Genomic DNA, 24,885 nt, shown 5'->3' with positions numbered 1-24,885 from the left:
TCAGTATTGTGTGGTAAGTATTATCACAGGAGTTTGAATAAAGTTCTGGATGAATAGTGAGGGGCAACTAATTCAGCCTGATGAATTTAAGAAGACTTCTCAGAGGTCTTGAAGGATGAGTAGGAGTCAGTTATGTAAAGAATGAAAGGTAATTCCAGGTTAGGGGAAACAGGAGTGCATGATCTATTGAGGAGAGGTGAGTAATTTGGCATGGTAGAAACCAGCAAGGCTTCAGTCTGAAAAATAGAATTGGGTCAAATTAAGGAAAGCCTAAATACCTGTTCAGGACTTTGACTTTTATCCTACAAGGAGGCCAGTGTTTCTCAGAGGTGTGATCCATAGACGACCTGCATCAGAATCACCTGGAGAGCTGCATTTAAAATCCCTGATCACACCCCAGAGCCTCTGAACGAGAATCTGAGGGAAGGACTATGCAGTTTTAATAAGCTCCCTTGGGTGAATTCTTCATTAAACTTTACTAAAGTTTGAAAAACACAAAATGCAGATGATGGAAGGTCAAGATTTTTTTTAAGGATCTTTGATTAGAATTCAATACTTATATCCTAAACTGAATGAATGTGTATAGAACTCTGGAAATTCATCAAGTTGCATACTGGTAATTAATGTTCATTATATACTTTACATGTTATGTGCTCAGTTGCTAAGTCGTGTCTGACTCTTTACCACCCCATGGACTGTCGCCCACCAGGCTCAGACTTTGTTACATGTTATATACCATAATTTTAAAAAATTGGCTGGTATAAAATTCTAACCACAAACTAGGGAAAGCAAAGACAAATACGAGACTTCTCAATCAAGAAGTCTTATTGAATTCCGTTCCTTATTGTAGTTTTATACCAGTGTTAATTAAACAAGGCTATTAGGCTGAGGGGCTTCCCAGGTGGCCTAGTGGTAAAGAACCCGCCTGCCAATGCAGGAGACAGACATAAGAGATGTGGGCTCTATCCCTGGGTCAGGAAGATGCCCTGGAGAAGGGAATGGCAACCCACTCCTGATTACTTGCCTGGAGAATCCCATGGACAGAGGAGCCTGGGGCTACAGTCCATAGGACCTCAAAGAGTCGGACGCGACTTGAAGCAACTTAGCACACATGCACACATTAGACTGAGAGGGCTTTAATGCCTTGGCAACTTATATAATGAAACCAACCAACTAGGCTATTTGTGATTGGTTTTGACTTTTCAAATAAAGCAAATTCTTAAGTTATAACCAATCAAATAATTTCTTTGCTTTGCTTCAGAATCTCTATAAAATTCTTTCCCCTAGCTACTGTCATTGGAACACTTCTAACTACTTCCTGTTTGGTATTGCCAAATGATGCTGATTAGAACCCACTTTTGCTCACATAAACTCTTTAAAATATTTAACATGCCTCAATGTATCTTTTAACACCAGGAATTTCAGTATTAAAGAGAGGACTCTCTCCTCAAATCATAGAGAACAATGAAGCATTAAAATATCCCATGATGATGAAATCAGGGCTTCCCAAATTTGTTCCTGGGAATACTGGTCCACTTGAAAAAGGTCAGTGGTCCAACAAGCTTGAGGGACATTTCATACTAGAGTATTCATGCTCAATTGAGGTAATATCATCCCCCAGGAGGTGAAAATTGGATCTTAGAGGCCAAAAAATCTTAGTACAGTGGTTTGTGACCTTCCAAAACTCAACTCTACCCAACAAAATTATATTCCTTGTTATTTAATTTCCAGGTTAGGAGAGGAGCTCAGGGAGGGTCAGGGAGATAGAAAAAGGCCATTAGAGGAAAACAGTCCAAAAAGGATCATGGGGAAGAAAGGCCAGTAATGAATAAAAGGTTAAGGAACACTAGCACTTCTTCCTGGAGATTTCCTTATTAAAGAGAAGTTCCATAGTAAGAATTTTGCTTCATTAACTTAGTGTTCTCTAATCTTACTGGATCTTAGAACACCTTTTTTATATTACTCCTATTCACATTGCACAGATGTAGTCTACCACGGAGCCAATTTTGGGAAATGCTGGATTCTATAAAAAAAAAATGAAGTTTAGAGAAAACAAGGGGTAAAGAGGACCAGAGTAATAATAGCAGCTACCATTTACTTAGGCCTCCATTTCCTAAAGGCACAACATGTATGTTTTGCTAACATGTAACACAGGTCACCCAGAGAAGGAAATGGCACCCCACTCCAGTACTCATGCCTGGAAAATCCCATGGAAGGAGGAGCCTGGTGGGGGGCAGTCCATGGGGTCAATAAGAGTTGGACACAACTGAGCGAATTCACTTTCACTTTTCACTTTCATGCATTGGAGAAGGAAATGGCAACCCACTCCAGTGTTCTGGCCTGGAAAATCCCAGGGACGGGGGAGCCTGGTGGGCTGCCATCTATGGGGTTGCACAGAGTCGGACACGACTGAATCGACGCAGCAGCAGCAGCAACAGCAGCAGCAACACAGGTCACCAGTTACTTTATGAAAGCTGAGGTTAAATCAATTTATCTCATTTGTATGAGATACTTTTTCTTTACCATTAAAATACTGTGAAAGAAAATGTACAAGTTGAAGAAACCAATCTAGAAATCCTCAGGGCCAGAATTTTCTTAGACAATTCTCAGTTCAATATCTAAGCCATAAAGTCAGAAACAACTGGAAGTAGACTGTAAAACTATTTTGACATTATAGAGCATACAACCACTATGAAGTTGATCTCCTTGGTACTTTTGTAATCCAGGCCAACATTTCTGTCTTGAAATCATTATTACACTTTTGCTGTGTTCTCCCTGCTAACTTGAGTTGAACAGTAGGTCTTTCCACAGGGCCAGATTTAGACTTTTATGTTCTCTTATTTGTTATACTTTAAAAAAGTTAAAATGTATTCATTCATCCAACAGATTTTTACATAGGTTCTATTATGTGTCAGGGCACATTCTGAATTAACATATCAAAGCAGAGCTAATGACCCACATTGTCCCCAAACAGAATTTTCATAAGCTCTAAAACAGAATCACAGAGTGCCCATATAAAACAGGAAACACTTCTTGAATACCTGCTCTTTGCCAAGTGATTTAAATATCTCTAATCCTTATAAGATATTCTTCCCATTTTACAGATGTAAGTGGCAGATAGTGTGAAGAAAGTGAAAGTGAAAGTTGCTCAGTCATTTACAACTCTTTGTGACCCCATGGACTGTAGCATGCCAGGCTCCTCTGTCCATGGAATTCTCCAGGCAAGAATATTGGAGTGGAGCCATTCCCTTCTCCAGGGGATCTTCCCAACCCAGGGATTGAACCCAGGTTTCCTGCATTGCAGGCAGATTCTTTACCACCTGAGCCACCAGGGCAGACACTATAGTCTACTCAAAAGTCGATAGCCTATTTCTCTTTGCTACAGAACTCTGTTCAGGTATGTGGCAAACATCCTTTGAATTCTACAACATATTTGCTCACTCATGACATTTCTCATGATATTTTAACTTGCGTATAGGGTATTTGATTTTTGGCCATAAATACTTAGGTCCATTGATGGTTTCTCTACTCTAATCACACAAATATATATCTGAGCATGATGTCCTTACCCCTGTGTCCATGTCTTTATGTATGTCTTTCCACTTTCCTCTTTTACTTCATGTCATTTTTCAGAATCAGGGGCAAAGAATGTATGCCAGAAAACTCTCCTTTATTAACCCACCTTCTTTGTGTTTTTCTAGTAATTACTGTTTTAAGTAGTTTGCCAGATATTCATTTGTATTTAATCTGGACTGATGAATTGCCATTTTTAAAAACTATAGGAAATACTTCAGACGGGACTGTAAGAACACTGCTTCCTTTGTTTATGTATCAGGTCATGGTTCAGTGTCATACCCAGTCTCTGTGGGTGTTGGCCAACTCAATTATCAGTGAGAGTGAACCGGAATAGCTGCTTGAATCATTTTCTTAGCTTTAACACATATGGTGAACTTAAGCAGGTAACTTCATCCCCCATCATGAATCTCTATATCCATCTTAAACATTTAGAGAATATAGTTTGGGTATGTCATTTTTAAAAAAAAGCACATGAAGGACACTGAAATTAACACATTTAAGTTCTTAGGAACTGAATGGGAAGGGCAATTGAATGTTTATTAAGCACTAAGTAATAAGTAAGTGAAGTTGCTCAGTTGTGTCCGACTCTTTGTGACCCTATGGACATGGGGGGACTCTTTGCGACCCCTACCAGGCTCCTCTGTCCATGGGATTTTCCAGGCAATAGTACTGGAGTGGATTGCCATTTCCTTCTCCAGCAGATCTTCCCAACCCAGGGATCGAACCCGGATCTCCCACATTGTAGACAGACGCTTTACTGTCTGAGCCACCAGGGAAGTCCTTTATTAAGCACTACTATGCGTAAGACATGTATAAGGGGAAAAGTCACATGCTTTGGGCAGAAATAAATTCTGAGTTAAACTTTTTTTCTAGCTATGTGAACTTAAACAAGTTATTTAGCCCTTTTCTGAGCTCCACTTCTTTATTTATTTTAAATATCTATAATTAGGACTAATTATAACCTTTTAGAGTTGTTATAAGAGATAATACACACAAAACAACTAGCCCAGCACCCTGTGAATTAATGAGCACCCCATGAATGTCGATTCTGTTACTCCCCCCTGCTTTTCTGGTTCTCCTTGATCCTCTCAGAATCCATGTTTCTGTGAAGTCACGGACTCTGCTCTTTCCCCTCCACTTGAGTGGATGATTTACTCATTTAACTATAATGAATTCCAACTGATTTAGATGGTTTAGGACCGGAACTGAAGAAATCCTAAGTGGCAGAAATGTGAACTCCTTTGACAATGCCCCAGGATGCGTGAAGCCATAAAACAAATAGGACAGAGACTGCTCTCCTATGGCTCAGCAGGTTGGGCCACAGAGAGGAACAGAAAACTGGGCAGCCTTTCTCCTCTTCCAAATTGATTCTTCCAGCCTAGGGCCTTATTCAGTTGAACTCTAGCTAGGGCTACCAACTCACCCCAGTTTGTCCCAGACTTTCCTGGTTGCAGCACTCAAAGCCCAGTGTCCCCAGAACCCTCTCAGTCCCATGCAAATCAGGACAGTTGATCACTGTCTTAGAGGAGTCTAAGTTGTGCCTGTGGCTTCCAGCCACTGCCAGTGTGCTCCGGTATAAGAATCACTGGCCTTGGACCCAGGCAGTCCTGGGCCCAAATCCTGGCTCATTCTACTTCTAGCTATGAATCTTGTAAAAGTTATCTTTCTTGAATCTTAGTTTCTGTATCTATAAACTTCATTCTATTCTTTTCTGAATTTGTAATGAACTTCATATTATTATTAAATTAAATGATAGCACAGTGCTTGCAATGTTATAGGCCCTTAATGAATGTTAGGTCTTTCCTTCCTGACTTTCATATACTTATTGCCTCTAAGTCGCTTCAGTCGTGTCTGACTCTCTGAGACTCCATAGACGGCAGCCCACCAGGCTCCCCCGTCCTTGGGGTTTTCCAGGCAAGAACACTGGAGTGGGTTGCCATGTCCTTCTCCAATGCATGAAAGTGAAAAGTGAAAGTGAAGTCGCTCAGTCGTGTCTGACTCTTAGCGACCCCATGGACAGCAGCCTACCAGGTTCCTCCATCCATGGGGTTTTCCAGGCATGAGTACTGGAGTGGGGTGCCATTGCCTTCTCCGTCCATATACTTAAGAAGGTTTCATTATCCCCTGGGGTACCATGTCTCTAAAAATCCCTGATTCAAGGAAGGGGTGGCCACTGGACAGTAGGGGGCACTGTTGCCACTACTCCTCTCTTTCTACCCGCTTCTCTGCATCCCTCCATCCTCACACAAAGCAAGGAAGTTTAGTAAACCACTGATCAAAGGCGGCCAAGCTCTAAATCCACACTTGGTTTTAACTTATCTAAATGCGTCCCACATGCCTGCAATAATGTTCAGGGTGTATCTGGACCATTTTAAATCTTGTACATTTAATTTATAATCCTTCTCACTCCAGGAGGTTTGTGACATGCCAGGGGGTCAAATGTTTATTCTTACAATTATTTAACCCCAATCAACTAATTATTCTGATGAATTGTATACTTTTTCCCCTTTTTTGCTTGACCAGATTGGAAACAATGACAGGCATTTAACTGAGATTTATTTGTAAAACTCTGACAGATTGGGAATTACAAAGTTCTTTAAACTGTCTCTTAAAATAAATATTTCTGATTTATCTGGTGAGTTAAGGGGAAAAAGCAATAATCTCCAAACTCATTAAACCAAGTAAGTCTAACCATGTTTAAAGAAAGTGTTGTAGGAGGTAATAATCCCTATATGTTTGGATGAAAATTGTTCATAACAAATCTTCATCCTTTTCTTGTTTTTGGTTTGTGCAAAGCACAAACTAGAACTGACACATCTAGACATCTAGTCCCAGTCCTCAGTTTTTCTTCAGAAAGTAGAACAATAAGTAACTAGGACTCATATAGGTATTGCAAGATTGAAGTGGGATTAAGTGAGCTTTTCTTTGGCAAAGTTGTTCCAGGTGGGGCACACACCGGTGGCCAGTCATGGCCCTGGACTAGTACTATCCTAGACAGGGCTGTTCCTCCCAACCCTGGGTCCCTGGCTGAGTCATATCTCCTAGGACGCTTAAACAGATGAGGCACAAAGCAGCAGCAATGGAAGACAAAGGAGCAAGAGAAAGGAGATGCAATCAAACAGCAGCTGAAGAGGTTGTGTAGATAAAGACCAGAACAAACAATGCTATGGAGCAGATGAGAAGTACAACATCTGAGCAGAGAGGGCATGCTCACAGGGGCACTGGTAGCTGAGTTAGACCCAATAGTACGAATACTTGTTTTGTTTTTACTTGCTAGTTTGATGGGGAAAAGTATTTTTACATGCAGAGAAATTTTCATGGTATATATAACTGATTACATGTAGTTTTGATAGTACTATCAGATTTCCATAAATTTTGGGAAATCTTTTGTCTTAAAAGACGACATGTCCCTATAAATACAGCATTTAAAGGGGCTAGTAGTTTTAATATCTCTGTCCTTTGTTAAAATGCAAATTTGGTTTAACACAACATGCATGAATGAATGCCAACAGATGCATGGTTTCCTAGTAAAATCAGAGTAAAAAGAAACAAAGGAAACACTAGAAACTAATATGACATTGTAAATCAACTATACTTCAATTTTTAAAAAGAGAAAAAAAGAACAAAGCAAAGAAAGACTTAATCTTCCTTTATGTATATTCCTTGTCTAGTTTCTTAGAACAATAATTCCTGTTTATCCAAAAAACAAGAACACATCCAGAATTTCCCCCTGTATTCTATTTCTGTGAGAATGGCAAGCAAATATCAGGAATTTATCTTTCAAAGAACCTTTTCATTTTATGTACAGCATCAGTACAAATGTAGCCCATGTTATAACTGTAAACAGATGGCAAGAAATACTGCCCCAGAGATAGGCATTGGGTTGAGAACCTGATCACTACCTATTTAGCTGCGTTACCTTGGCTGTCATTTAACCTCTTGGCACCTCAGCAGTAGTAGCAGTAGTAATAATATTTGTGTAATCGCTGTAAATTCCAAAGTGTCCCATGTTTTTCCCATTTAGTGATATTAAGATTTAATGATGAAGTAAGTCAGAAAGAAAAAATATGAAATAAAAATGCATATATGGAATCTAGAAAAATGGTATTGATGAACCCATTTGCAGTACAAGAATAGAGACACAGATGTAGAGAACTTGTGGACACAGTGGGGGAAGGAGAGGATGGGATGAATTGAGAGAGTAGTATTAAAATATATACATTGCCTTATGTAAAACAGAGAGCTAGTGAAAGCTGATGTATAGTACAGGGAGCTCAGCCTGGTGCTCTGTGATGACCTAGAAGGGTGGGGTGGCGGAGGGGTGGGAGGGAGGCTCACAAGGATTTATGTATACTTATGGCTGATTCACATTGTTATAAGGCAGAAACCAACAAAACATTGTAAAGCAATTATCCTCCACTTAAAAATAAATTTAAAAAATAATTTACACATTAAAAAGCATTAAAAAAAAAAAGGAATGAAAAGGACCAAACAAAAAAAAAAATGATTTAATGAATACCTAAAACTTCGCAGGCAATGCAAAATGTGGTCTCATTTAAACCACACAACATTTTTAAGGGAGGTACTTTTATTTTGTTCATTTGACAAATTACAAACTGAAGCTTAGAGAAATTAAGAAATTTCTTACCTAAGGTATACAGGAAGTGTCAGGAACATGTTTGCTTCTGCTGCTGCAGCTGCTGCGTCGATTCAGTCGTGTCCGACTCTGTGAGACCCCATAGACGGCAGCCCACCAGGCTCCCCCGTCCCTGGGGTTTTCCAGGCAAGAACACTGGAGTGGGTTGCCATTTCCTTCTCCAATACGTGAAAGTGAAGTCACTCAGTCATGTCCGACTCTTTGCTACCCCATGGACTGCAGCCCACCAGGCTCCTCCGTTCATGGCATTTTCCAGCAAGAGTACTGGAGTGGGGTGCCACTACCTTCTCTGAAACATGTATGAATGGCCTCCAAGTCTGTATCTTAATCACTGCACTATACTAACATCACTTAGTTATTTCATTTACTCTATCAAGTAAGATCTCTGATTCTTGCAGGATTAATGAGATAATGAATATCTAGCACAGTGTCCAGTGTCTGGCCGATGGTTAGCATGCATAACATGATGTCAAGGAAGAGGAAAGGGGGTGAGGCAATGGAGAATGAGGAGAAAGAAGTAGTATCTCTGACTTACCCAAGGCCACCTCCAACTAGAAGACTCAGCCTTTGCATGGCGTCAGGCTCTTCAAGCATGGATTAAACCCAAACTGTCTAGTACCATAGCTTTGACCCCATGTAGCTATCAAGAACTTGGACTGTGGCTAGTCCAAATTAAGATGTGCTCGAAGTACAAAATACACATCCTATTTCAAAGACATAGTATTAAAAAGAGAATATAAATATCTCAATAATTTTTGTAGATTATATATTGAAATAATGTTTTTGATGTATTGAGTTAATGTTATTTTTAATGTGGTTTTTTTTTTACTTTTTTAAATGTAGCTACCAGAAAATTACATGTATATCTCACATTATATTTATATTCAGTTCAGTTCAGTTATATTGGACAGCTCTAAAAGATTTGTCTGCTTAGTCCACCTTCTGCTTCTGAAGACTAGGTTTGCAACAGCAGCTCAAAGTCAAGCTGTTTTGCCATTGGCATGGGGTGTACACCACTTTCATACATCCCTTCCTCATGCTGGCTGCATTACCTTCACCAATCTGAATGTACTCCTGTCCTTTAGGGCCATTCTCATAGGATCAAAACATTAATGCTTTAGAATTAGAAGTATTTATCTGACTAATAGAATATGTTCGCTTTTGTTGTTGTTCAGTCACTAAGTCATGTCTGACTCTTTGTGACCTCATGAACTGAGCACACCAGGCTCCTCTGTCCTCTACTATCTCCCAGAATTTGCTCAAATTCATGTCCATTGAGTCAGTGATACTATCTAACCATCTTATCCTCTGCTGCCCCTTTCTCCTTTTGCTTTTAATCTTTACCAGCATCAGGATCTTTTCCAATGAGTCAGCTCTTTGCATCAGATGGCCAAAGTATTGGAGCTTCAGCTCCAGCAACAGTCTTTCCAATGAATTTGCAGGGTTGATTTCCTTTACGATTGATTAGTTTGCTCCTTGCAGTCCAAGGGACCCTAAGGAGTCTTCTCCAGTACCACAGTTCGAAAGCATCAATTCTTCAATGCTCAGTCTTCTTTATGGTCCAACTCTCACATCAGTACACGACTTACTGGAAAAACCATAGCTTTGACTATATGGACCTTTGTCGACAAAGCAATGTCTCTGCTTTTTAATGTGCCCTCTAGGTTTATCATAGCTTTCTTCCCAAGGAACAAGCATCTTTTAATTTCATGGCTGAAGTCACCATCCTCAGTGGTTTTGGAGTCCAAGAAAATAAAATCTGCTACTGCTTCCACTTTTTTCCCCTTCAATTTGCCATGAAGTGATAGGGCCAGATGCCATGATCTTAGCTTTTTAAATGCTGAGTTTCAAGCCAGCTCTTTCACTCTCCTCTTTCACCTTCATCAAGAGGCTTTTCAGTTCCTCTTTTGCTTTCTGCCATTAGAGTGGTATCATCTGCATATCTGCATGTCTCCTGGCACTCTTGATTTCAGCTTGTGATTCATACAGCCTGGCATTTCACATTTATGGGGTTATATACCATTTAAGGTGTTCTCCAGGCAAGACTACTAGCGTGGGTTGCCGTTTCCTCTTCTGGTGGACCACGTTTTATGGAACACTTCACTATGACCCATCTGTCTTGGTGGTCCTGCATGGTGTGGCTCATAGCTTCACTGAGTTATGCAAGCCCCTTTGCCACAAGGCTGTGATCCATGAAGGGGATATGTTAGCTAGAAGAGTCTAATAAAATTCTAGTTTGCATTTTGAATCTTCAAATGCCTTGATATTATTCTCAAAGGAGTATTTTCATATTAGCTTATTAGGTTAAATTATCAGCAAACTGCCGTGTAAACTAGGAAAAAAAGAAGGGTGTTGTTATATACTAAGGTTACACCATTACTGTGATACATAGTCCATCAGATTCTCATAAGGTTCCAATCAGAGGGTTTACGATGGATTATTTACATGCTACTTGATCAGTAGAATCCTTTAGACATTTAATATTGCTAAGAACTCTGGTAACTTAATTAAAAAGCATATGATGTATGTATTTCTCCTCCCCAGAACCCACCACAGGTGAAGAATTATTACTACTAGGAGCACTAACGTTGCTTTGCATAAATAACCGACCTTGGCCTGCTCGCCTGCTGTGCAGCAAAGCCAGTTTACTGGTGAAGGAAAATAGTGTTTATTTGTAGGGCCCCAAGCAAGGAGTATAGGCAGCTCATGGTCAAAATACCTGAACTCCCCAACAGCTTTCAGGGAAGGGCTTTTAAAGGCAACGTTTGAAGTGATGGTTGCAGGGGGATGGCTTTCCTCTCATTGGTTGGTGGTGAGGTGACAGGGTAGTGTTTCAGAATCTTATTTATTAACTTTCTGGTTCCAACCAGTCTGGATCTAGTGTTCCTGCTCAGCATGAGGTTGCCATCTTCTACCCGGGTGAGGGTCTGTTTCAGTTCCTACAGAACAACTTAAAGATACACGTCAGATTGTTATATATATATATATATATATAATCCCTTGAGAAGGAACTAAGAATCTTTTATTGCTGAACTATCTTTTCTTGACTACTTGCTTTTCTTTTGTTTCTGCATTCCCTCCCTTTCCTAATTAATAACTGACTGAATCTGTTCTTTGGAACACAGTGAAGGCCTTGGAGGCTAAAGATTTTTTTCTTTAAAAGAAAAGGGAGACACAGAGGGCTTCTGTACCCAGGAGGGCCCTGCAGAGTCATGCTCCATTTCAATAGTGACTACTACAGTTTCCTTTAAAGGACCCCCTTCACATGGCTACTGCTTAACCTCTCCATCTCTCCTCTTTCCAGTCTCCTGCCCTCACTGTACTACAGCCATGCTGCAGCCTTAAACATAATATTCTCTCTGTTTGGGATATACCTCTTCTGCACCTGGATAATTCCTACACATCCTTTAGGACTACCTCAGAAATCAGCCCCTCAAGGAAGTCTCCCCTGATTTCTTGATCCACATTAGGACTCATAGCATCCTACCCACCACTCTTCAGCTTTCATCTGGAATTGTTTGTTTACTGTCTATTTGCCAGCTAGAATGTATGCCTAAAAGTAAGGATCCTGTGTTTTTATTTACTTCTGTGTCCCTTATGGTTAGCACATAGTTGACACTGAATGAATACTGGCTATGGGCAGAGAAAAGAAAATTAGCAGGGCATCCTAGGAAATTTCCCCAGGTTGCTACCACCTTTATTTACCCTCCTTTGCCCCAACTGTAATAGGATATGTAACGACAAGCATTTCTATTAATCACCAATGCTTTTTTGGGGACGGCACTGCATTTGCTTAGAAGAAATACTGAGTTAGTAGATATATGGTTAAGAACATAGACTCTGAGAATAGATTTCCTGGTTCTGAATCATGGCTCTGCCACTCGATGGCAGAAAACCTTGGGCAAGTTACCTAACTTCTCTAGGTACTGCTTTCATCATGTGTAAAATGTGGGGTGGAGGCGGGGAGGGAATAATAGTACCTACCTTAGAGGGTTGATTTGAGGGTTATATGAATTAACACACATAGAGGAGTTTATCAGAGAAGGAAATGGCAACCCACTCCAGCACTCTTGCCTGGAAAATCCCATGGATGGAGGAGCCTGGTAGGCTGCAGTCCATGGGGTCACGAAGAGTCAGACATGACTGAGCAACTTCACTTTCACTTTTCACTTTCATGCATTGGAGAAGGAAATGGCACCCCACTCCAGTTTTCTTGCCTGGAGAATCCCAGGGACAGAGGCCTGGTGGGCTGCTGTCTATGGAGTTGCATAGAGTCAGACACGACTGAAGCGACTTAGTAGCAGCAGCAGCAGCAGCAGCGGAGTTTATAATTACTGGCAAATACAAACACTTAGTAAGTGCTAGTTGGCATTACTACTGTTAATAACATAATATAATATAATATATTAATTATATTCCCCATCAGGGGTAAGAGGTAATCTCGAGGAAGCAAAGTTGATCCTCAAATTCTGCTTGTTGGGAGAGTGGTCCTATTTACTCTTCTTGTTGTTCAGTTGTTCAGCCCCGTCTGACTCGTTGGGACCCCATGGACTGTAGCATGCCAGACTTCTCTGTCCTTCACTATCTCCCAGAGTTTGCTCAAACTCATGTCCACTGAGTTGATGATGCCATCCAACCATCTCTGTTGGATCTTATTCACTCTGGGCTTTCTGTTTTGTGTGATATTGGATAAAGTTGCTGGATCCAAGTTAATTTACTGTGTCAGTGAGAAATGAGATGACTTTGATATTGGCAGGAGAGGGAGGCAAGATTCATTTGTACATTCAACAAATATTTACTGGATGTCTATATTGTGCTAGATATAAAGGGAAGTAAGATAGTCACAGCCATTACAGAACTCTCAAAAATCAAGAAGAGAAAAGCTAGAGAGCCTGGGTAGTGAGATGGGGATGGGGAGGGTGGGCAAGGTGGAGGGGGACCAGATCACTTCCTCTCCAGTGTGTGTGGCACAGCAGAGGAGGATCTTGAGAGAAGAGAAACACTAACACAGGATTTTAAAGCACCTGCTACAAGATATGTCATGTAAATCCTCCCCTCTACCCCCTGCAAAATCTTCAGTCACGTTTTCATTGCTCATGAGAGAGAGCCTGAAGAAGACAGGAGATATCTGGGTTATAGCTACTGGGGGGAAGATGCTATAGGCAAAAAAGCCCTTCCTTACTCTTGCATGCTACCAGTGAGGAAACATTACTGTGCACACAATATTTAATGATTACAAGTGATACCCCCATGCACAGCATAATACAAGACTCTTTAAAATAAACAGTATCAATTACAATCATGTTAACTGAAGAGAAGAGCCATTATTGAAGGTAGGAAATTCAGGACTCTGTGGAAGAAGCAGCCGTATCTAAAGCTGGGACTCAGATATGACTATCAACCAGCCCCTTTGTGGTTAGTCAAACTGGTGATTCCTCAGCACTGTAACTTTTTTATAAACTTCTGCTTATGATGATGCAGACCTTCTTAAACATAAACATCCAGATGTTTCAGTGTAGGGAAGGAAGGGGTCTACTATGGCCTCATCCTTCTTTGACTTCCAGCTTTTCCATTTTACATATTACTTTTTAAATAACAATATAAATAAATTTGACACACATATATGTATATATTCAGCAGCCTAAGAAGTAATCAGCCATCAACCCAAATAAAACAAACCTATCAATTTGCCTGAATTTCCAAGCATGAAATAAATAAAGCTCTGTTGGAATTTACCTACATAAATTGAGACTTTGAGGGGAAGAGAGAAATAAACTAGTCTTTTTCTCTTATTTGTTTACTGTATAAACCCTAGGGTTTCTGCATCTTATAAGATGACTATGGATTTAAAAGATTTATGGTTGTTTATTAACATTCTCAAAGCAGTATGCAAATTCACATCACCTTGGGTATACTTTGCCCCAAAGTTATGAGTAAAAATGGAAGCATTTTGCCATTAAAAAGGCTAAAATAAATGAATTCAAATGGTTGTCTTTGAATAGGATTTTCCTTTAAACCATTAATAGGAAAATGAAGAGATCTTGAGTGGTCAAGCATGAAATGTAAATAAGAGTAGTTTTCATGTTTAGGCCTTATCAGCTGATGGCACCTGATGTTAAAATTTAAATTTGATAATGCAGAAAATGACCTTATAATTTGCAGTATCATGAAAGAATGCAGTTTGTGCCCAGATTTTTTGACAGTAGTATTGAAACCATGATTTTTAAGTAACATTTTCAAATGACAAGGTCAGTGAAAAAATTAGACATTCTGAATTAAGTGGAGTCAGAAAAAGAACTTGTCTGTGTGTTCATTTATGGGACCATATTTTTTAAATCAAAAATTAAGATACAGGCTGTTAGAGCAAAGCAGAGACAAACCTAGATCTCTTTAAACGGATTGAAATAACAGTGACATTCTTAAAGGGTCAAATAGTACAGGAAACATATACTTCTGCCCTCTTAAGATGAGTAATATATTTCTTCAAAGCAGGAAAAAAACTTTACAAACATCTTTTCAGCTTTCCAGTGTATAATCAGCCTCAGAATGGCAACCATTTCCTATTGTCAGGTAGCTAGTGAGAAATGCAAAGCACACCTGCAACCAGAGGCTCAGGAAGTTCAAGGTGGACACCAGGCCTTGGCTCTCACTTCTACCATTCTGTTACCAGAAACAGAAAACTTCAGAGAAAGGACAATTAAAAATGCACACATTTCAGCCAGGTATTAACCATAACTACGCCCTTAAAGGTAATGATTAATCCTATGATGACAAGTTTTTTTTTTTTTTTTCCCTTTCTTTCTTTCTTTTTGGGACCTAAGCAGGGGGGAAAAAAGACCTCAGGGTGTCACAAATTTCTATCAAACAAGAAAACAAATTAGCTTAGCAGTCTTGGGAAAACTATGAAGTTGTGGCAGCTTTACAGGTGTCCCAAGATTTGGGTTGCTTTACAGGAATAACTAAATTCATGGCACAATTAAGTACTGGTTCAAGCTCATGCTAAAATGTCCTAAGTCCCTTTTACTTTAAATCATTCCAAGTATGCTTTTCTTTGGAAGGCATCAACTGCAATATGCCACTTCCAGAGATGCATTCCTATACCAGCAAGACTTAAAAAATGGGAATTACTCTAAAGGCACACCCTTGAGCAAACATCACACTGCACTGAGCTCCTGAGAATATTCTGGAAGCATCACTGTGAACAGTTGCTTCTTTGTAGGGGAGAAAAGTGAAATTAAGCAGAAGCAGCAGCTTCTGTATGGAGAAACACGGTTTGACACTTGGAATCCTTTTCTACTGCAACAGGTTTACCAACAGCTACGTTCCTCTGGAGTTTTGAATATGTGGATCCTTGAGTATCACTCTGCCTTTTTTTTTTTTTTGAAATTACGAAATACCTTCCGTCCTTCTGTATACCGTACGGCGGGAAGAGAAAGTTTGGAAATTAAATGCCTAAGACTGCAGCTAACCCAGATGATATACATGCAATAGCATTACTTGAAGAACTTATTCAACCCAATCCTTTGCATCTTGTTAACCAAGGCACAGAACCTTTCCAAATTTTGCACCAAAAAAAAAGAGAGAATGCAAGGGTCTTGCTGCAGCTCCTGGGATGCACTGAACACCGCCTTGTTACAAGTGTATCCAAAGTTCCCAGCACCGGGGACTTGGGGGAAATGCTTCTGTTTCACTGTCCCTGAAGCTTTCAGAGGAGACGGTTGTGCTATGAATGCAGACCTTACAGAGCAGGCCAGCAAGATGCTTCGTACCCCCAAGTGCTCGCGGTGCCGGAACCACGGCTTCCTGGTACCAGTCAAGGGCCACGCGGGCAAGTGCCGCTGGAAGCAGTGCACCTGTAAGAAGTGCTTCTTGATCACTGAGCGCCAGAGGATCATGGCTGCACAAAAGATGCTCAAGAAGCAGGCCTCTGGAGAGGAGCAGGAGGTGGCCCTGTGCGCACAGGGAACCCAGCTGGCCTCCGGGGGCGCGGCTGGCAACCCAGGCCCAAGCTTCTGCCCGCTGCCTCCGCTTGTCCCTTTGGGAGACGCGCAGCCGGGCCCTTCGGGCCAAGCAGCCACCTGCTTCCCTGAGAGGCCCCCGCGGGGCCGGAGCCCCAACCCGAGTGCCTTCCAGCTGGTTCTGGGCGGCCACAACGGCGGCCACGTGGGCCTGAGCGAACAAGCAGCCAGGGCCAGGGCCAGTTTTCCGGAGCCCCAGCTGGCGGCGGAGGCCGCCGGCCGGGGCGACCCCAGCTGCCTGGAGCTGCTCAGGCCGCCGCGGCCTGTGCCCAGCCCGCCGTTCACCAACTTCGGTAAGATTCTCGGGGCCCCGAGCCTTTGTCCCGCTGTTGGTTCCTCTCCAGGTTGCCGCCTCCCCGCTTCCCCGACTCTGGCGTCCCAGGCCAGCCGCGGGTATGGGCCCTTGGGGTTGGGGTGGGAAAATGCTTTCTAGAGGGAATCTTGCTTTGGGATACCTTTTTCTGAGTAGGCATTTGGGTTTGGTGCCTTTTTGCAAGAAGGTAAAAGGAGAGAAAGGAATGGGTGGTTCTGAGGGGGTAATTTTTAAAAATATTTAGCTGTAGTCTCTGCTTTTCCATTTTGGGAGGAAAAAAAAGATGGCCGCAAAAAAAAAAAAAAAAAGGCCCCCAGGCCGCTTAGCTGAGGCTCCTCCTCCCAAAAGAGAGGATCTCGGGAGAGGGGCCATATTGCGCCTGCGCACCTCTTCCCACCCCTTTCTGGTGCTGGAGGCTCCTCCCCCAGAACGTCCTCGTAGGTGGGCCAGCGCCTTATGACTGCGCCTGTGTCCCTCCGCCCACCCCTCCCTCATCTTTTGTGCCTTAGACGGCTTGCTCCTCAGCCGTGCTCTGGCCCAATGGGTGTGTATGTGCGTTCTTCCCACCTGTTTCCCAGGCATGGATGGGAATGAGACCTCTTTTCTGCTCCCTACAAGAAAAGTCTATTGAGGCGTTGTTGGTGTTTTTTCTCTCCTCCCTCCACATGCATAAATTACATTGTCCCCTAGGTATTGTAACTTTCACTATTATAATTTCAAGTCACATGTAGGTTTGAGACTTTTTAAAAGGGGCTCATTTGGGGTGCAGACACATGTTTTCTTGGTTTTCTCTACGGCAATGTGGTAGAAAGAGCACAAGTCTGAGTCAGGACGCTGAGGGGCAGCTCACTTGGTAATTAGGCAAGCTCCTTTTGTGACAGCCTCTCCCCTCTGTAGGCTAAGGGGATTGGCCTGATGCTCTCCGAAGGCCAGTTCTGCCTTCTGGGACGTTCTAGGAAAATACAGGTCCCTGGAGAACTAGATGAGGAAGACAGATCTGAAAAGCAGTTTTAGAAGAAGGATACCTTTCTATGGATATGGAGCCTTTCTTTGTTCCATGGACTGAGCACCGTGTGCCCAGCACTAGTGATGAAAAGGTGAAGGAGGGTGAGTCAGATTCCTTGCCTTCAAGGATCTTGTCCTTGTGAAAGAAAAGGACAGCACAGATTGGTATATCGAGAACTCTAATAAGTGGTTTAGCTGTGGTTTGAAGGAAGATCAGGAGCTGATACTGAGGATTCAAGAAGGCAAAATGGGGTTAGGAGAAAAAGCCTTCCAAGCAGAGGGGACAGCATCTGCAGAGGCCCCGAGGTGGAGGAGGAAGAAGGCACTACTAGTTACCAGACAGTGAGGCTGGAGTGAAGGTGGGAACCCAGCCTGCGTGGGCTTCATGGCTGGGCCAAGGACTTTTGCTGAGGCCAGTAGAACATGGTTAAGGGTTTAAAAAGCAGGGAGGATCAAAAGCATAATGGATGGGGGAGTTGTCTGTGAATGGATGTGAGTGTTTATTTATACTGCTACCTTCAGACAACATGGTACCCTTTTTCCTGGCTTCATGTATTTTTAACACTTCCCTCATTGCATGTCTTTTCAGGGCTCCCTCTGAGCATCAACTCAGATTCTGTGGTGCGGTCTGAGTGCCTGGAGAGAGAACCTCCCAAGCTGTATCCCAGCTGCTCCAGCACAGACCCCTGCCGCCCTTTTCCTCTGGGCTACCAGGATGCATCCCCAAGTGTGGGGATCCCTCTGCAGCAGAGTTTCCAGCACCTGTCCTATAGCCACTACCAGGGAGGAGGCTTGGTGAGTCCCATTCCTGATATTTTCGAAGTTCCTCCCTATTTCAGCTGCCCTGGCTGCTTTAACAGACTTTCTCCCAGGCAGCCAGCCACTGTGCTCACTCTGTACCAGGACATGGGCAGTGGGTGGAAGGATACAGCATTGACCTTGTGTGCTGTGCACCTCTGGGAATGCACGTGTGAACAAGTTGGCCTGGGCTGTGGCGTGGGTAAGAGACTCTGGGAGCTCAGGCAAAAAGGAATGCAGACACATCTCAGATAAACCTGGGGAACAGCCACACGGGAACCTGAGTGACCACCAGCCTTGATCCATGGAATGCCAGTCAATACTAGGTACCAGATAGGAAATAGCACTTTCCTGGAGCCACAAAGTATGGCTGCAAAAGTATGACCCACTTGAGATGGCAGAGGGCTTTCAAGAGGATAGGGCACTTAAGCTTAGTCATGAAAAATATGGAGACTTCCCCCAAACACTGGTCACCTTAGGAGATATTTGTTGGAAAAAAATGGGTGAAATTTAATCATTTTATAAGGTCAGTGACCAGTTACTAACTGGTGTGCTCTTTGAGCCTAGAGTTTTGAGTTCTGGAAGCTCTGGATATATGAGTCATGTGAGATGTGGGTCAGGTGACCAGCTTTTGCAGCATTGGTTGCCAGCTCCTTCCATCCTTCTCCCTTTTGGCAACCCCAGAGGGCCATCAGAACTGCAGAATAGCGAGAGGCCTGGGTGACCAGTCCTGACTTTGGCCCATAAGGCTGGACCTGTGAGGGAGTTGACTGAGATGCAGCTCACGTTCAGGGAGGTGTAGACTGCTGTTACTTTTACTTTCTTCCTTAGCTACAAGCCCAACCCCGTGTGTTACAGAGATGCTGCCTTGGGTGGAGGGTAGAGAAGAATGAGTAGAGAGCAGGCTGCTTTGGTCTAATGTGGAAAGTAAGAGAAGGGACCAAAGCTTGACGTTAATGTACTGAAGTCATGCACTGCTCCTGCTTCTCTGCAGCAGCATCTCCTCTGATCCAGATATTCTAAAGTTTTATTCAGAAATCATTTTCCATTCATTCAAGGGGGAAAAGTTTGAACACCACTGGTCTTGATAATTTGCAGGGTGCCTACTGGCCCTTATGTAAGCCCTCGAGGTACATGTTATTTCCTCTTTGTAGAGCAGAGGAAAAACGCTCAGAGGAGTAACAGATTTGTCCAGGGTCACGAAAGTGGGGAGCAAGGGACTGGGATTCAGATTACTCAACTGGTCAGTGACAGAGTCAGGACAGAGGTCTAGAACAAACATGACCCTGACTCTCACCATCCCGCTGCCCTGCCTGAAATTGAGGGTGGGGTGCTGGCCACCCCATTGCAGCCCAGGGAGAACACAGCATCTCTAGCCTCCACACAAAGAGAGGGGTCTTGGCCAAATGGAGCACACACCCACCGTCTGCTCGCACAGAAGCCTGGGGCCTGGCGTCCAGGGCAGGGCTCTGATTGACAGGCCTGCCAGACGGCCTTTGTTAGGAGTGTGATCTCAGTTGGTTTATCTGGGCCTGAGCTGCCACCACTAGCCCCAGGCAGGAGCTGTGATCCAGGGAGAGACTTGGCTGAGCAGCTTGGAATTAAAGACTAATAATCCCCCTTCCTACCCCCTTCACGTCTGGATAGGGGATCACCCATTCATTTGTGAAGCTGTTTCAAACCCAAGAGCCTATGAGTTGCTTCATCCTTGTCCTGCTGCCCCTGCCCAGCCTCCCAAATACTCCCTGAGCCGCCTTCTCTCCCTGTCCTGTCCCACCTGCTGCTTCTGTGCTCCCTCTTTTCTCTTCCCACAAAAGAGCACAGGCCTGGAATCAGACAGACCTAGAGACCAATCCTACCTTTGCTGCTTACTCTCCACATGGCCTAGGCATGTCACTGAACCTCTGAGGACCTTGCTTAGGTTCTTAGTCTTTAGCATGGGGGTAAGAGTTTTATATCCTCAGGCTGTTGATAGATTCTAGCCGTAAGGTATGGATGCATATAAAGTGTCTGGTCTGTGACATGGTGGGTGCTCAAAAGTGGGCTGTCTTCCCTGCCTTGTGGTCAAATTAAGTTAGGACGTGCTGGCTTAATGTAAGCAGATTTAATAGGCTCATGTGTAAGTCATCGATGTGGGGGCAGTTTTCAGGGCTTCTCAAACACCCTGGACAAAGAACACTTCTAAGAGCACTTAAAAATATCTTGTGGGACACGGGATTTCTTTGGCACACAGCCTGTGAAGTGCTGCTCTGGAGTACCTGGATGGAAGAGTAAATAATAAGACTTGCCCCTGAAATTTATGATTTTCTATTACATTCATGTCCTTCTCAGTTAAGCTCTGAGCTGTGTGGTCATCACCCCTCCACATCCCGTTCTTCCCGACATCTTGGGGTCCTGTGGTATGGGGTTAGCTTTCACCTTCTGAAGAAGGAACATAAACACAGAAGGGCTGAAGCCCCTTTTCCTGAGGTCACCTAGCTCCCCTTGCCTCAGAAACAGCTGCACTGCACTGTCTGGTTAGAATGGGGAGCCCACAGGCCAGTGATGCTGGAGTCTTAAGTATCCCATGTGCCAGAGGCGGGACCCCAAAGAGGTGGATGCTTTCAGACCCTTCTCCAGTGCAGAGCAGAGGAGTCAGGCCGACTTGGGATTCTGTTCTGCCTCTGCCGCTCCCCAGCTCTGGCCTGGGCCTGTACCTTCGTCTCACTGATGGTGGTTTTTGTCACTACGGTGAGGAAGGTTAATAGACCCTCCCTCCTAGGGTCGCAAGGATAGAATGAGGCTGTAGACATGCTGTTGCTCCCCAGGCTTCTCTGTGTTGTGTTTGTGCTCCTCCTCCCCTTCGATCAGCTGGCAGGTGTTTGCTGAACACCCTGTTCTGAGTATCCTGTGCTCCACTGTCGGGGCTGCAGAGATGAATCGCCGCCACAGGGAGCCCCCATTCAGGGGCGTGAGTGTGGGATCGGCCCCCTGGCTCGCCCTCTGTCCTCTGACCGTCTGCTGTGTGTGCCTCGCAGGTGGCGGAACCCGTGGGAGACTTCCAGCCGAGCTACTACCCGCCGCTGGGGCAAGCGCCGCAGCCTCAGTTCCTCCCACCCGGCTTCCTCTCTGCGCTCCAGGTCCTCCTGCCGCCGCTGCCCCCGCCGCCTTCAGCAACCTTCTCGCTGACCATCCTGTCTGACACGGACAAGGAGAACACCGGTGAGTGAGGCCCCATCTTCCAGCTGCCGAGGGACACAGGAGGACTCTGGAGGACGGGGGTCCTATTATGAAGTGGACGTGGAGGGAAGGGAAATGGAGAACAGGATTTTCAATGTCCTGGGCCCTGGGGAAACTCCTTCCTGGCACCCCTCTCTAAATTCCATACATGAGCATCTAGGGGAGGTGAGTCCCCATTCTCAGGTGAGGAAACTGTGCTAGAACCCCGAGAGGGTCTCACATATGTACATGGCGCAGCTCGGATTTCAGCAGAAGTCTCTGTCTGGCTCCAGCTTCAATGCTGATTTCCTCACCTTAACAGTTCCTGTGGGCAAAGACGTGGAGAATGGCACGCATGTGGTGCCAAAAGACCAGAGGTGCCAGGCCTCTCTGGCTGGGGAAATAGCATGTGCTGAGCCTGTCTGGGGCTTGCTCAGGCCACTCTGGCCTTCACACCTCGGTCACTGGTGCACCGGGTGATCTTGGGCACTCACACCCTCCTCTGGGCCTCAGTCTTCTCACCTGTAAAGTGGGCCCTGTCACAGGGTTACTGTGAGGGTTTTCTTTTGAGGGCCCTTGAAGCTTTAAAAGTTCTAGGATTTTTTTTCCCCCTTTCAGTCCTCCCCTGAGGCTCCTTAAGAAAAGAAACCGAGGCCTGTTGTATGTCCAATGCCTAGATCTGTTAACTGGGGAAGTGGTACAGTGTGACTTGAAGTACGATGGCCCTGGTGCCGCACAGCCTGGGTATAATAAGTCCTGGCTCCAGCACTTGCCCACGGTGTGACCTCGGGCAAGTTCATTCACTCCTTGGTGCTTCAGTTTCAGTACCTGAAAGAGCAAACTAATTAAGGGTCCCTTCCTTCATGAGGCCATCCTGAGGATTAAACAAAACCTACAATGATGAAGGCATTGGTAAAAGATCATTCTCACTGTTGTCCCTAATCCCCATGCCAACCATGATGCTGCATGGTAGGCACCATCTAATGGACAGAAGGAGACGCTGAGGCTCAGAGCTGGGAGTAGCTCGCTTCCTGCCACCCAGCTTGTGACAAGCAGAGCTGGAGTCTGAACTTGAGTCTATATCCTCTGGCCAGGGCTAGAATCCCAGTCTCCTGACTCCTAGCAAATTAAAAGTAGGAATGGGAATAACTAATTCTCCATAGGGACTGGAAATGATGATGATGCCTTGTAGAAAACTTATGTGTGAAAACAGGTGATTTCCCCTCTTTCTCAGTCCAGCCCCTCTTCTCTGTCCTTCACAGATGACCAGGATGTGGAGGGGCCGAGTGAGCCCAGCCAGCCATCGTCCCAGGAGGAGTCCAACTAGGCCCAGGCCCTCAGGCCGGCAGCGTGGGGCCTTGGTGGGGGGCGGGGGGGGCAGCGCTTGCAGCAATGATTTTCTTGTGTCTATTCAGTGATATGTAGGGAGGAATGGTAGTGATAAGCGCAAGATGGCAGTTGATTCCCATTTCAAGATAGGAGGATGGAGTGTGGTTGCTAAGGTTCTCTCAAGCCTGAGACACGGGGCCTTGAAAAGGAACTCAGAGGATGAAGTCACCAGGGCGCGGCCAGAGCTCTGAGATGTGGGAGACTGGCAGGAGCTCACATTTCGGAATGAATTTAGCCGGCTCTGTGTTGATTGCTGTTAATCAGATTCACCCCTAGAGGCGGCCTTTGATTTCCTCAGGTCCTGCTCCAGGACTGAGGCACTGTCCTCCTTAGCCTCTGCTTCTGCCGCCTCTGTCTGGTCCCCAGCAGGAGGCAGCACAGACATCAGGCGTCCAGCACATCCAAGTGGATAGCAGGAGCAGCCAGGACCAGGGTGCTAGACAGGTTCTGCTACATCCTTTCTTACTGCTCTGTCCCCCCAGGGTCAGCCTGGGCCCCTTCTCTAGGGACTTTACTATCAAATATAAGCATTTTAGCCTCTGAGGTTGCTTCACTTTTTCCCCATGAAGTTTAAGCCATTATGGCATCATTTCTGGTTAAAAAAAAAAAAACTAATAAAGTTTGACTCTTTCATGTTTTTAAAATGATTGCTAGCTTTAGAAATTAAGCTTTTTGTAAGTTCTCATGCAGTTCTCAGAGAATAGGATGGTGCTTCCAGATTACCTGTGGCATCAGTTTCTTCTCTGGGGACAGTTGACATTTGAAATAAAATGAACAGTGGAAATCCTTGTGGAAGGTGTATGCTTTCTTTAACTCTCTGTGGAATGCAACCTCGGGAAGGGGAGGCGGTGGCTGGGATTCATGGCCTGTCAGCCTGCTCTTTCTGTGCACTTAGGCAAGACTTTCCCTTTATCTCAGTTATCAACTGAGAGGCTTGGGCAAGGCTGGTAGGTTTTTTACTATCGGTGTTGTTGTTGTTATTCTTTTTCTATGGTTTTAAAATTTTTTAATTCATTTTTAATTGAAGGATAATCACAATATTGTGTTGTTTCTGCTATGCATCAACGTTGATCAGCCATAGGTATACGTATGTCCCCTCCCTCTGGAGCCTCCCTCCCACCTCCCTGTTACTATTTTAAGCAGTAGAGACCTTTTAAGAAAATCTGATGCAGACACATGAAATGTAAAGATTTTCTCTAGTTTCTCTTCCCCAGCTCCTTGCATGGTCCCTGCAGAGTGACGTGCTTTTAAAAAACCAGAACTTGATCCCATTTTGTTGTTTTAGAGTCCTGGTTCTCTTCCCTTGTTTTCACTTTCTCTGCCATTTAAAGCACATCCTGCATCTCTGCTGGACTCAGAGCCTGGCACTCAGCTCTGCCCATGAGAGGCATGGGATCTGGTGTGGCGAATCGGACAATAGATAGTGGGATTGCGATGGGTGAGAGGCATGGAATCTGGTGTGGCAAATCGGACAATAGATAGTGGGATTGCGATGGGTGAGAGGCATGGGATCTGGTGTGGCAGATCGGACAATAGATAGTGGGATTGCGATGGGTGAGAGGCATGGGATCTGGTGTGGCGAATCGGACAATAGATAGTGGGATTGCGATGGGTGAGAGGCATGGAATCTGGTGTGGCAAATCGGACAATAGATAGTGGGATTGCGATGGGTGAGAAGCATGGAATCTGGTGTGGCAAATCGGACAATAGATAGTGGGATTGCGATGGGTGAGAAGCATGGAATCTGGTGTGGCAAATCGGACAATAGATAGTGGGATTGCGATGGGTGAGAAGCATGGAATCTGGTGTGGCAAATCGGACAATAGATAGTGGGATTGCGATGGGTGAGAAGCATGGAATCTGGTGTGGCAAATCGGACAATAGATAGTGGGATTGCGATGGGTGAGAAGCATGGAATCTGGTGTGGCAAA

The 24,885-nt window shown here is 44.3% G+C and overlaps 1 protein-coding gene across 1 annotated transcript; it reads left to right on the top strand.

Annotated features, from left to right (window-relative positions):
* The first annotated feature begins 15,748 nt into the window (after positions 1–15,748).
* DMRTB1 (DMRT like family B with proline rich C-terminal 1) lies at positions 15,749–23,742 on the top strand. The gene is made up of 4 exons (XM_061411899.1): positions 15,749–16,544; positions 18,159–18,364; positions 21,385–21,568; positions 22,828–23,742. The coding sequence occupies exons 1-4, from the start codon at positions 15,818–15,820 to the stop codon at positions 22,890–22,892; spliced, it is 1,182 nt and encodes a 393-aa protein (XP_061267883.1). The 5' UTR covers positions 15,749–15,817; the 3' UTR covers positions 22,893–23,742.
* Positions 23,743–24,885: the final 1,143 nt, after the last annotated feature.

Source organism: Bos javanicus, chromosome 3 (genome assembly GCF_032452875.1).
Source record: "Bos javanicus breed banteng chromosome 3, ARS-OSU_banteng_1.0, whole genome shotgun sequence".
In the NCBI taxonomy this organism is placed as follows: domain Eukaryota; kingdom Metazoa; phylum Chordata; class Mammalia; order Artiodactyla; family Bovidae; genus Bos; species Bos javanicus.
This window is presented reverse-complemented; position numbering and strand designations above follow the sequence as displayed.